This window comes from Nerophis lumbriciformis, linkage group LG09, assembly GCF_033978685.3.
Source record: "Nerophis lumbriciformis linkage group LG09, RoL_Nlum_v2.1, whole genome shotgun sequence".
NCBI lineage: Eukaryota > Metazoa > Chordata > Actinopteri > Syngnathiformes > Syngnathidae > Nerophis > Nerophis lumbriciformis.
Genome location: NC_084556.2, coordinates 29,682,501 through 29,695,000, shown reverse-complemented (window position 1 = coordinate 29,695,000; position 12,500 = coordinate 29,682,501). Strand labels below are relative to the sequence as shown.

The following is a 12,500-nucleotide window of genomic DNA, read 5'->3' as shown; positions in this document are numbered from 1 at the left end:
GACGAACGTGATGTCATAGTGAAGATTGATGGTCGCTAATATTTAGGACTATTTTATTAATGCATGACTGGCGATCGACTGACACCTTTTGCTTTGTCTATGAAGGTTCTCATGCATCCAGGATATTGTCATTTCAGAGCATTCAGTTGATCACTGGACTGCTTGGTTTGTCTTAGAAAACGTTTTGCCGCTCATCCGAGTAGGCTTCATCAGTTTGTGCTCATAAATTGGTCATATCTAGTCCAGCGGCTTGTGCCAAAACCTCCAAAAACCAGTAGGTTGTGCCTGGGCAAGGATGGTTTCGCCCTATCGTAGTGAGACAAACAACAGTTTTAATGCAAACGGGCAATCTTGACTGTCAAAGCCAACGACAGTTGTTGAAGTGTAAATTCCACTCGTTAGCATTGAGGTATCGTGTGGCAGAACGATCGCTGTGGATCGACTACTACCAATCCAAAATAGTCGGAATCCCCCGTGTAAGCATTCCATTCAGTTGTTAACAAATGGCACACATGGCATTCTGGTCTAACTCCTAATATTTGTTGGAGGCTAAATTGCAGAGTCTTTTAGGAATGGTTGACGGACGGTGTTGTATGTGGAAGACAAGTGGTGTCGCAGACCACCACCTCTGTTCAGGGATGGTTTTTCAACCCATTGATGGCTTCCCTCACTCCTCTTTCGTACCATCCATCCTCCCTGTCCAGAATCTGTAAATTTTTGTTCTCAAAGGAGTGCTGTTTCTCCCCGAGGTACAGGTAGACAGCTGAGTCTTGGCCTGAAGAGTTTGCCCGTCTATGCTGTGCCATGCGTCGGCTTAGTGGTTGTTTTGTTTCCCCGATATGATTTTGTGGGTGGGGTGTCCGGTCTTTAGGATGCACCAGTGTTTGTCTCAGGGTGTTGCCTGGTTTGAAGTGTACTGGAATGTTGTGTTGGTTAAAAGTTCTTCTGAGTTTGTCAGATAGACCTGATACACATGGAATGACAATATTTTTGCGTCTGTCCCCTTTTTTCTCCTCATCCACTCTGTTCTTGTTATGTCTAGAACTTGATGCACTTTTCACAAACGACCAGCTGGAGTAACCACAGGTTTTGAGGGCTTCCCTTAAATGCCTATGCTCTTTCTCTTTAGCCTGTGGCTGGTAGGAACATTATCAGCTCTGATAACACCCAGTTTGTGTTCCAGTGGGTGGTGTGAGACAAAAAGTAGGTATTGATCAGTATATGGGGGTTTTCGGTAAACCCCAACATGGAAACACTCTGTGATCGACCGGTAGCTCGCGATCGACATAATGGGCACCCCTTGTCTAGGTTCTCTTTAGGCTACTGTTTATTTACCTGAATCCATGCAGATTTGGGCGTATTTTGAAATGTTTGGAGGCAAATATGTAAGCAATCATGAAACAATATTTAAAATGGAATGGAATTCATAAATTTTTTTTTTAAATATATTTTTTTAGGATTTAAACCACCAAGACGTTACTGCTCGCCACAATTTAACTTCATTTGACAGTATTTAGAGAAGAAAAGATTGGAAGCACATCATGTCTTTACATCTGAGGGGTCCACAAATTAAGCATTAATTAGTGAAAGACAAAGTTTATTAGTGTATCGGTAAGTAACATTTTTGATTGACATAACAAGTGCTGTGCTGCAGTGATCGTGACGCTAATGTGAAAAAGGATACGTTTGTTTAAGTTGAGTAGTCTAATAGTCTCATCTACAATTCATGTCTGCAGTTGTTTTTATGGTGTGAAGTTCATATTTTGTGTCATTATTTAGCTATAGATGTCCCTGTTGTTCAGCAACGTTTGCTAGCGATATCAAGATTCAGTGCTGTTGAGCCTACGAGAGATTTATTCATTTAGTTTATTACTACTATTAAGGATATTTTATTGATGCTTGCGAATATCACCAAAGACGCTATAATGTGGTCATTCGTGTCGAAATAAGCACTTGGCTTTCCTTCACATCAACAACAACAACACTTTTAGTTTCTGTTTTGAAAATCGACAACAAAAATATGATGGATTGGACCAACAATCACAATATTTATTACTCAGACCAAACATGACGTTAGTTTATTTGCACAACCAGGTCTTCGTAGTAATATTTAGGCATAGCAACCACAAAAGAACACAAACTAATGCCATATATTGTCCTTTTCTTACACTACTAATATAGCAGAGAATAAACCTGATTGCATCAAAAAAATTCTCAAACAAATCAAATGTTAAAACATGTTACAAAGTGATTGTTGCAGACACAAGCGGTCCGATTGTATTCCACAAAATGATGGAAGTGATATTTTTAAGAGCCATTTCTTTTGACACAGTTGAGTTTTTTCCCTGACTTTATTACCTTTATGAACCAATTATTTCGGGACTCGAGGAAATTTCTCTATTTGAACGACTGGAACACTGAAGAACAGAACAGCCACACGACATTTTCTGCTCACACTCTACACTCACTCTCACTTGTTGTAATGCTACGCTATGCTTGACCATCATGTGAATTAAGCCGCGAAGAAGAAAAACGGATGTGACGTCATATGTAATCCTCCTATAGGGCCCCTTTAAAGGTCTCGGGGACCCTAGAGGGTCGTAGTCATAACTTCAAAACTATTTGTCAATTGTTTTTTATAAATTTTAAAAATGTTATGTTGCATGTCCTTTGTCAAAGAAAACTGTGGTTTTTATAAGGCCAACACACAAAATATGCAATATTTTTACCCCCCCAAAAATTCTAAGTGCAGTATTTGATGTGAAGTAATCGGAGACTTCAAAAGGGCACTAATTCATCACAACGATGATTTTGATTCATTATTATTTTTTGAGCAATGACAGTTGTAAGGAAAAACAGCCTGCATCGCAAATTTAAGCTTTTTCTTGTTACATTACACCTGTTTGCTCTTTTATTCCACTTATGTTTTGTTTTTTTGTAATTGCACTTTTTGAAGGTGCCCCGGGCCGACAAATTAGCTGCGGGCTGCAAATGGCCCTCAGGCCGCACTTTGGACACCTTTGGTCTCATTAATAAAATCTGTCACTCAGGCCCCAGAATGGTTGATTTGGTCTGCACATTAGTTTGATTGTTGTGTTCACACCTGACAGCTGATGACTGTGTCAAAGCACCCTAACATGTACTCTCAATGAAATACCTGCCAATGTATTACTGCATAGATCTTAATCATTGGTAAACTCCATCTGTCTTCTGTAGGTTGGGACCACATTCAAACCATAGATTCCTTACTACGAAAGGGAGGTTACAAAGCTCCCATCACAAATGATTTCAGGAAGACCATTAAGTTAACCAGGTAAGCTCACGTGGTTAGGTTTACTCATACAGCATACACACAATGATGCTTTAGCCACAATATTAGGCACACCACTGCTGAGAACGGTACACATGACACATTGAAATCCTTTTTATTTGATTTCTTGTTTACAAAGTGCTTTACATTCACATAAAGTTGGTAAAGTATTCAATCATTTTGTGATAAATTTTGACTACCATGCAGCGATCATCCTCGATAATGTTACAGGTGAAACTCAATAAATTAGAATATCGTGCAAAGGTTTGTTTTTACCAGCAATTACATTTACAAGGTGAAACAAATGCGTATATAACATTAGCTTATAACATGCAAGTCAATATATTTCAAGATTTCTTTTGATATAATTTTGATGATTGACAATTATGGCTTAAAAGTTTTATGAAAACCTCGAAATGAAAATGTCTTTACAACCATTATCATCAAAATTATAACTAATAAATGACTACGTTAAACAAATCCGTCTGAAATCGGATTATTAATAAATCAAATAGAATTAAATGAGGTACTCCTTTTGAAAAATACCAATACTCGCTTTGGCGGCAATACTTCAAACTTAGGTAAATATTTAAAGGACAAACATCCAAACCTGCATGAGGGGTTTGAAGACAGACAGGTAATGTAGTTAACTAGCTCCCCTGTTGTGCCCATACAAATAGTTAGATGCCCCATAGAGCAGGTTTGCCCGTTGCCTATTATTAGCAAAGTCAAAACTAATGCAAGTGAAATGACTGAATTTCTTAACAAATTCTTACAATCTTACAAAGTGCAGTTTTTGAAAGAAGAACTGCACTTTTAAAACAATATTTCTTATCATTCACAATCCTTGTCTAATCTACATTTTGTTTAATGCATTCTAACTTGTAAAAGACTAGCAAAAGTCAGCTAACAATGGAGGTAATGGAATCCACACTATTCCGCCAGTTAATAGCTCTAAAAACATCCAAAAACCTCCTTCAACATTTTATATACATGCTGTAAGTAAATACTGTATGTAATGTAGTAACAGGCACATTAATAATAACATGAAATACTTACATATTTTGGTCATTTTAACCATACAGCGGCACATACCTTTTACAGATGCATCACACCGTTCGCTATATCCTTCAACAACTACTCCTAATCATGGCAGGCTTCATGAGAAAGAAGAATAGCTGAATAAACTGAGGTTGTGCTCCAAGTTTTAGAAGCTGAGTGATAAGCAGATCTAGCATCATGTAGCACTATGGCTAAGTGCTAAACAAGAAATACAAACTACATAACAAAACAATCACTTACTGTGCAATGTCTGCTCTCAGTGGCATGCCTTCTAATGGGATGTTTATATATTGTTGTCTAGATTAAGAACTATTCATAATCCTCACCTGGGTTGAAAAAAAAGGGCTCAAATGAGTGTCTTTCTCCCATCTCCAGGATTAAGATGAATGTAAAATTTGACCAATTTATAGGTTTATGACAAAAACCTTTTACTATACAAGTAGAGGCATCATTTATAATCTAGAATGTAATTTATCAACTGAGAGGCAATGCAGTAGGAGCTCAATATGTCAATGGCAACAAGCTAGTTAGCGCTCTGTGATCACGGTGCAGCTAAAAGTAGTTCCTTAAAGTTGGCGCTTATAATAACGATATCGCTAACATTTGGTCATTATTCAGTTTACAAACTGTAAATGGAGTATTTTTGGATGATTTTTAGAGGGCTTTTTTGGGCGCAATTGATGACTGATTAGCTTCACTGTTAGCCACTTTGTACTTGCTGTCTATTACAAATTGGAGTGCTTAAAAAAGAGACGTGACTGATAGTAAAAATTCCCCCCAAAAAGTGCAGTTTCCTTTTAGTAATGTGTGTTTTATCTGCTACATGTCTTATCTGTGTAGTTTTAGCCATAGTGTTGGTTTTAGCCATAGTGTTGTTTTTAGTATTTACTAATTATTTTATTTGTCTTAAAGGGGAACTGCACTTTTTTTGGAATTTTGCTTATCATTCAAAATCATTATGAAGGACATGAAGACGGATGTTTTTTTTTTAATGCATTCTAACTTGTAAGTATATGTCCGCTTACAGCGGAGCCAGTAGCAGGTCCTCTATTTATAATGAATCCAGTGGGAGGTCCTTTATTCAGCCCATAAAACCCAATAAATAATGCCAAAATCGGCAACAATATTCCATTTACATTTCGTGACTTGAATATTAACCAACTATTAGTGATATTATTATTTTAGCGCTAATGCAGATAAACTATTTATAGCGGCGCTGTGTACCTATGTTTACATCATCAAGTGGTAAGGTGCTTCCTTTGCTCGTGAAAGTTTACTGTAGATCATAAATCATGATGAACATTCTGAATTTATTTCATCCATCCATTCATTTTCTAGATAATCTTATTTATCTCACCGTATGGAATTTAACGTATTACTTATGGAGTATATTGTGAATAAATTGAGAACGGGAAGTGAACAAAAGTGTTATCAACTGCTATGTTAAGGAAAAGGGGTAGGATTAAATAAGCTCTGCTTCTTCCTACTCTTTTTCGAACATGTTGAATAGAGAACCTGGAAATTGTGATGTATCATGTTGTATGCATGCCTGTTCGAGATAAACTCAAATCATGCCTTTCACCTGGTAGTAGAAGGACGAGGATGCATGTTGGGACATTTTGATAGCTAATTTAGAGGTGTTTGGATGTTTTTAAGGGATTTTTAAGCAGAATAGAGAGACTCCCATAAGCTCCATTGTAAGCTGACTATTGATTGCATTTATTTAATATTTACAATGCATAAAAAAAGGAAAACATATGTGTTTTTGTCTTATATAAGGATTGTGAATGATAGGCACAATTCCAAAAAAATGCAGTTCCCTGCAGACTAAGAGTGGCAACCATACATTATGAAACATTTAATACAATGTCAATAAAGCTTTTTATTCTAGTTTTACCTAATCCTCGATTATGGCTGGCTATATGTAATATGTAAAATTGTAAATAGTTTTTGAGTGCAATAAGAAAAGCCCAATACGTTTCATGGCTTTTCATTTTTACTTGAATCTTCTAAAATTGTTCTTTGAGTGCAATAGGAAGCGTATGTTTAATGTATCATATTATTTTCTGTTAAAATAAAGCCAACAATGACATTTTTTGTGGTGCCCTTTAATTTGAAATTTACCGAAATACATATTAGTATCGGTACCAATTCAAAAAAGTTGGTATTTGAACAAAACTTACGACAATCTAAATGTGTGTTTTAAAAAAAAACATTATTAGAGCCCTCCTAACATGAAATAACACACACATAGTCACGTTTGGACTGGCTTCACCCAATATAATAGCATTGAGTGTATTTTGTGGATTGTTGTACTCACCGGTAACACAAAGATCCTCTAAGAGTCATTGCTATGGCCGTCACCTGGCCTAAGTCTGGACCGATGCCGTCCTATATGAACCTGGACCTATACTTAAAAATATATTTTAAGTATTTTAAATTGTGTCAGGGTGCTTCTATTTTGACAAGCACAGCTTTTGTAGTGATATTGTTTTACTGAATCATGAAATTCACTGTCTAAGGTGCATGCAAGTTAAGCCATCTTACATGATACTATTCAGCCAAACGGATCTGTGCATTCCAGGCAAGGCGGCCCATAGCATAAGCACACTATGCAGTTGTTTATGGACACAACCATGTGATCATGTCTTGGGATTTTGTAAAATTTGTTAGATTTTGTTCTTCAATTTAAATCCATCTGTTATCAAATAAGACATCATAAAAGTTAATACAGCATAATTTTTGTTAAAGTTCAACACAACACTCTTTTGCTAAAATGCAAAATGGTTCATTCCTCCTGGTATTGGAAAACCAAGCATAGAAGTTCAATCAACACGGATGTCCTAATGTCGTCAAAGCTCATTTATGCATTCACAGGTAAAAATATCATACATCCGTAGCATAGTTTCGTTGTACTTGTGCAATGACAAAGTCCTATCCTATCCTATCCAAATGAGACCGAACGAGAGAACAGAGAGATAAGTGAGCAACACAGAGTGAGAGTACAAAGAAACGCTATTTAGTAAATTTGCTTTATTTTATTTTTTTAACTTTTGAATTGGAAATTTCAATTGACTGTTAAGAGTTTTTGTCCTTTTTTCCGGGCGACTTTCCCTACCTGTATTCTTCTTTTTTATTTTTATTTTTTAACTTTCATGAAAACAGCAGCAGCGCTTCCTGAGCAATTCTTAAAAACAAAAAAACAAACAAACAGCAGTGTAAGTCAGGCCTTCAAAATAAAAGCAGGACACTAAATCTAAAAAAAACCCCAACCTATCAGCATAACACATCTTGTAGCTGTAAAGTCAGGCCTTCAAAATGAAAAACGGACAATAAACAACAGAGTTGCACCATATAAGACAGTCCGGTTTTTCCACCTGCAAAATTTGAGTGTATTTGTTTTTCCTGGTATTTTTAAAAGATAATTTAGAGAGGCATTTCAAGTCCTTTAAAAACAGCATCTGATGTGGCCTGACATGTCTCCCCATCCCCCGTTTTAGGTACCGTAGCGAGAAGATGACAATGGGCTATGCAGACTACATAGCCCACCGCCAGCATCCTCACTACCAGAATGGCATCGGGCACCCTCTTCCACCCTACAACCATTATTCCTGACAGCGAGCCGCATGACCAATCATTGGACCTCTCTGCTGACCTTTTCCCAGGAGAGCCCGCCCCCTCCTGGTCTAGCTATTTCTACTACTGTACCATTTTATGATGATAGTTTCCGTTGTCATGCTAGCAGTCTCCCAAGATGATGTTAACATGGCAACGGGCTCGATTACGGCGAGAGAATCCACCTTTTTGTTAATGAGTGTGTGTGTGTGCGGTTTTTGCAGCATACGTATATCTTATAAATCCCTTTTATTTGTGGTTTTTGTCATTTTAACCATCAAGTCCACTCAGTAACCGAATTCTGTGGATGAAAGGAAGTCTTTTATTTTACAACCATATTTTACTTGAAATATTTTTTTTTCCCTTTCTTTTTCTACCAGACTTCATGTAAAGCATGTAGCAGGGCAACCACAGTTCTCAAAGGCTGTGTCATCTCTACTCTTGACTCCTCTCAAAAAAAAAAAAAAAAGTTTGTTTTAGCGCTTAAACTCTAGTGTAGTAACTTTGTATCGAGTTGTGTATACTCCAAAAGTTTCCATTGATACCATTGAAGAGCTTTTGTTGGCTGTTTATTGCTGGAGCTCGCAGCCTTTTTAGTTTTTGTGTATGTATTCTCCCTTCCCCCGATAGTCAAGACATTTAAGATGGAGTAGTGTTATTTGTTGTGTTGTCCCAGCAGGCGTGGCCATTTTTAGGCTTGTCTTTTTTTAAAACGGAGTAACAGCATTTGATTTAGGGAGGGGTCCTGATACCACATGTATGCTGTTTCCGTTTACTGGCAGGGAAGTCGTGTGACAGGAAAGCTTCTTAAAGCCATATTTCTCTCAAGTCGTCGTATTTTGGATGGCCGTGACCTCCAGCGTATTCAACGCAATATGTGTATTCATTCGCACGTCTTTGTCTTTTTGATACGTATTTTGAGTTTCTTTTTGCGCAGGAAGTTCTTTGCGTGCAGACACAACTGAATTAAGGCCCGGGTTTTCGCGGAGCTTCTGTTTGGTTGGCTGGAATTTTTTTTTGAGAGGTTCTCTTTCCCTTTTTTTTAAATTTTTTTTGGGAGGGGAGGGGGTGTAACAGCCTTTTAGTTTTTTCTTTATGCAAAAAACGTCAAGGGCTTTTTGGCACTCCTAACCACAGCTAACTCAAAATGAACCCACATTTTTTAAGTTATGTTGCCTTAAAACAGATTTTTACCAACAAATGACGGCGAGATGATGCTCTGTTCCTGCGTTTCCACCACCGCAGACACGCCCCCAACCCCGGGAGGTTTTAACGGAGCTTCCATTTCCCCCTTCATTTTCAATCCCAGCACAACCACAACTGATCTGCTGCAAAACCAAACTGACCCATGCTCTTGAACACACATGTCTTTGTGTACACATGCAATGTGTCTAATTGCATCTATGAGTATGAGACCTATGGTTTTCTCCATCATATATATATTATTATGCTTGATTTATGGCTTGGACACTCTTAAGAGATTGAAATGACAAATATGGTGCTATCTGACCTCATATTGGGGTGGTCACGGTTCGTGACTGGTCATGCGGACTCATATCTTTAAAAAAAAAAAAAAAAAAAAAAAAAAAAAAAGATGTTACATGTAAGGTTTTCTCTTTGGTATATTGCTGCGAAACGCAGCACATTTTTATTACTGAAGGAAAACACAAAAAAAACGTAGCCCCCCTCCCCTCCCCAGCTGTCATCAAATCCATTGTGGTGAGTTCCCTATGGGAAAACGGATATTCCTTCACGTGTAATGAAGACATGTCCCAGCAGGGGCTACGGAATGTACTGTTACCAATCCTGATATATTCCGAGAGAATCTTATGTGTGTTACCTTTTTTGACTCTTTGATATATGCAGATCTGTTTTGTGTTCGCCCGTGCATGTTTGAAAGGACAGGAAGTCAGACGTAAACTTTAACCACACTCGCACGGCCTCGTCTGTCCATGTGTCATCGGTCGTTTGCCCCTCTCCGTAGGTCAGATCTGATTTTCCTTTTAAAAAAAAAAAAATACACTCGTCTAGCCACCGCCAAATAATTTGACGACCTGTGGAACGGCGAGGTGTTGGTGTGTACCGATGCAGGGCAGTTGCCTGGAATTCTGAGCCGCCTGAAAGAATATCGTAGTGGGCCTCTCTACCCCAGTGGTTCTCAAAATGTTTTCACCAAGTACCACCTCAGAAAACTCTTTGCTTTCGAAGTACCACGATAATGACCAATATTATAATACAGTTGCACAGTAGGCCAAGTATTCATTTAAAACAATGCAGAAGTTTTAGTTAAGTATATTTGATATTTTTGGCCACTGTGACATGACACTCAGTTTGAACAGTAACACTGAATCTACTTCAATTAAAATTAGGTGCTTCTTTGGCACACCACTAAATGGAACCCTACCGCAGTTTGAGAATCATTTTACCCAAGTCATTGACTGTGTGTGCCAGTGTGGGCCCTTAGAATTGCCCCCCCCCCTCCACAGCAGCGATACCTCATGGGATATTGGACTTGTTTCTAGTTTGTCGTAGCAGTTAGCGTCAATAAGGGGGAAGAAGGCTCGTAGTTCAGCCTCAGCACTTCCTCGCACGGCCATTTCTCGTATTCAGCTGGCGTGGACTTGTCGTGTTTGACTGAACCAAAGATGCTAAGCGGCCGTGTCCCAACATGCTGCTCTTCTGGCCCGATTTCCTGTCCTTCCAACGCAGTCGACTAAAACCTTAATGTTTGTGCGTCGGTTTATCGAGCAACCCAATTTTTCAATGAAAAATCTCATCTGAAGCCGTTCATGGCATCAAGGATGGTTTTAAAAAGGTTGCATCTTATTTTGTTTCTTGTTATTGTTATTATTGCTCTAATTCACACACACACAAAAAATTAATTCCCATTGTGTGCCTCGTAGCTTTATGGGTTTATATTTTTTCCCAGAAAACCAGCAGTTATCCTTTGTATAAAAGATGGGATTTGTTTCTTATGTTTTATGCCATTAAAGATGAAAAGCCTGTTTTCATTACTCTGGACCCAGTAGCTGCACTGGTGTACAATCGCACTGATAGATGAATAGTAAAAATAAAAAAGAATAAAAAAAGAATAATAATAATCATGACAAATGAAATAAGATCTACAATAAACTTGTGTTCGAGACTTTTTGATTACAGAAGATAAAAAGGACTGTTTTTGTACATCTGAAATTCTTTTGAAAAAAATTTTTAGAATCTTGTTTCTGAATTATTTTAATGGTTTTCTATGTTCTGAATTTTGCAGACACCAACTTCTATGAGAATATGTCGCTGTACAAAATTATTTTTTTCAGTTGCAGTGGCCTGACGGGCAGGGGTTTGCCTGGTGTAACTCCCCATACCAACTTTTTTTTTTTTTTTTTTTTTTTTTTTTGAATTGTTTGAATATGCTTTAGTAACTTGAACATGTTGATGGAAAAATATGAACCGGGAAGGCGCAAATCCCACCCCTGTAGAAGTAGAACCTTCCTCCTTGAATTGCTGTTAGTGTGACAAGACTTGAAATGGGCATTTTGTTCATCGTGTAAGACCCCCAACACAAAAAAAGTTAGGTATACACAAAAGAAAAGACATAAAAACAAAAAAAATGCAAATGAGTTAGGGTGGGGATGAAAAGATCTAAAAAAAAATACATATATCAATGGGTTATCTTGAGTTGAGTATGTAAGCAATGGATGTGAAGATAATGTAGTTTTAAACATTGTTATTACCTTTTAAAATCATTTATTCAATAAAAAAAGTCAACTCAAACATCAATGGGTTGTTTTCTTTCCCCACAGTCACAATCGCCATGGTTACGGTACATATGCGGTTTGTCAAAGATAAACGTCCAAGTGTACATTTCAATCTAATTTGGTGTTTGCTCCCGTTTATTCTGTAGAATATGTTCTCAAAAAATGTAAATATTGACAGATTAATAGTTAAAAAATATAAAGGTAACAGTAAATGTATATAAATATGTGTATATATGTATAGGACGAACAGCTCGTAGGTTCAGTGTGCACAACTGAATAGCTCAGTTGCTCAGACAGTAAGTAATGTGTAAATATATGTACATACATAATTTGTATGTATATACATATATTTACACATTACTTAGTTTCCCTGCTCGTCAGTGGATGTATTCTATAATCCAGGGAAACCTGCGAAACAGGCTTGTAGGGATGATATAGCCTCTGTGTTTATATTTCGCTCTACCCCGGTATTGATCACTGTATAACGGATAAACCACAGAAACCTCGACTATAATTTGTATATATATATATATATGTATGTATGTATATATGTATATATATATATATATATATATATATATATATATATATATATATATATATATGTATGTATATGTATATATATATATGTATATATATATATATATATATATATATGTATATATATATATGTATATATATATATGTATGTATGTATATATGTATATATATATATATATATATATGTATGTATATATGTATGTATATATATATATATA

General features: G+C 36.9%; 1 protein-coding gene across 2 annotated transcripts in view; it reads left to right on the top strand.

Moving 5' to 3' along the window:
• The window catches only part of ammecr1 (AMMECR nuclear protein 1), a 44,103-nt gene extending 33,054 nt beyond the window's left edge, over positions 1-11,049 (top strand). Inside the window, exons 5-6 of one of the 2 annotated variants that reach the window (XM_061963396.2) lie at positions 3,217-3,313; positions 7,873-11,049. In XM_061963396.2, coding sequence (XP_061819380.1) covers positions 3,217-3,313; positions 7,873-7,987 — 212 coding nt within the window. In that variant the 3' untranslated portion in view covers positions 7,988-11,049. Of the gene's footprint in view, positions 1-3,216; positions 3,314-7,872 lie in introns of those variants that run through there. The other variant, XR_009815499.1, reaches the window with a different exon arrangement.
• Positions 11,050-12,500: the final 1,451 nt, after the last annotated feature.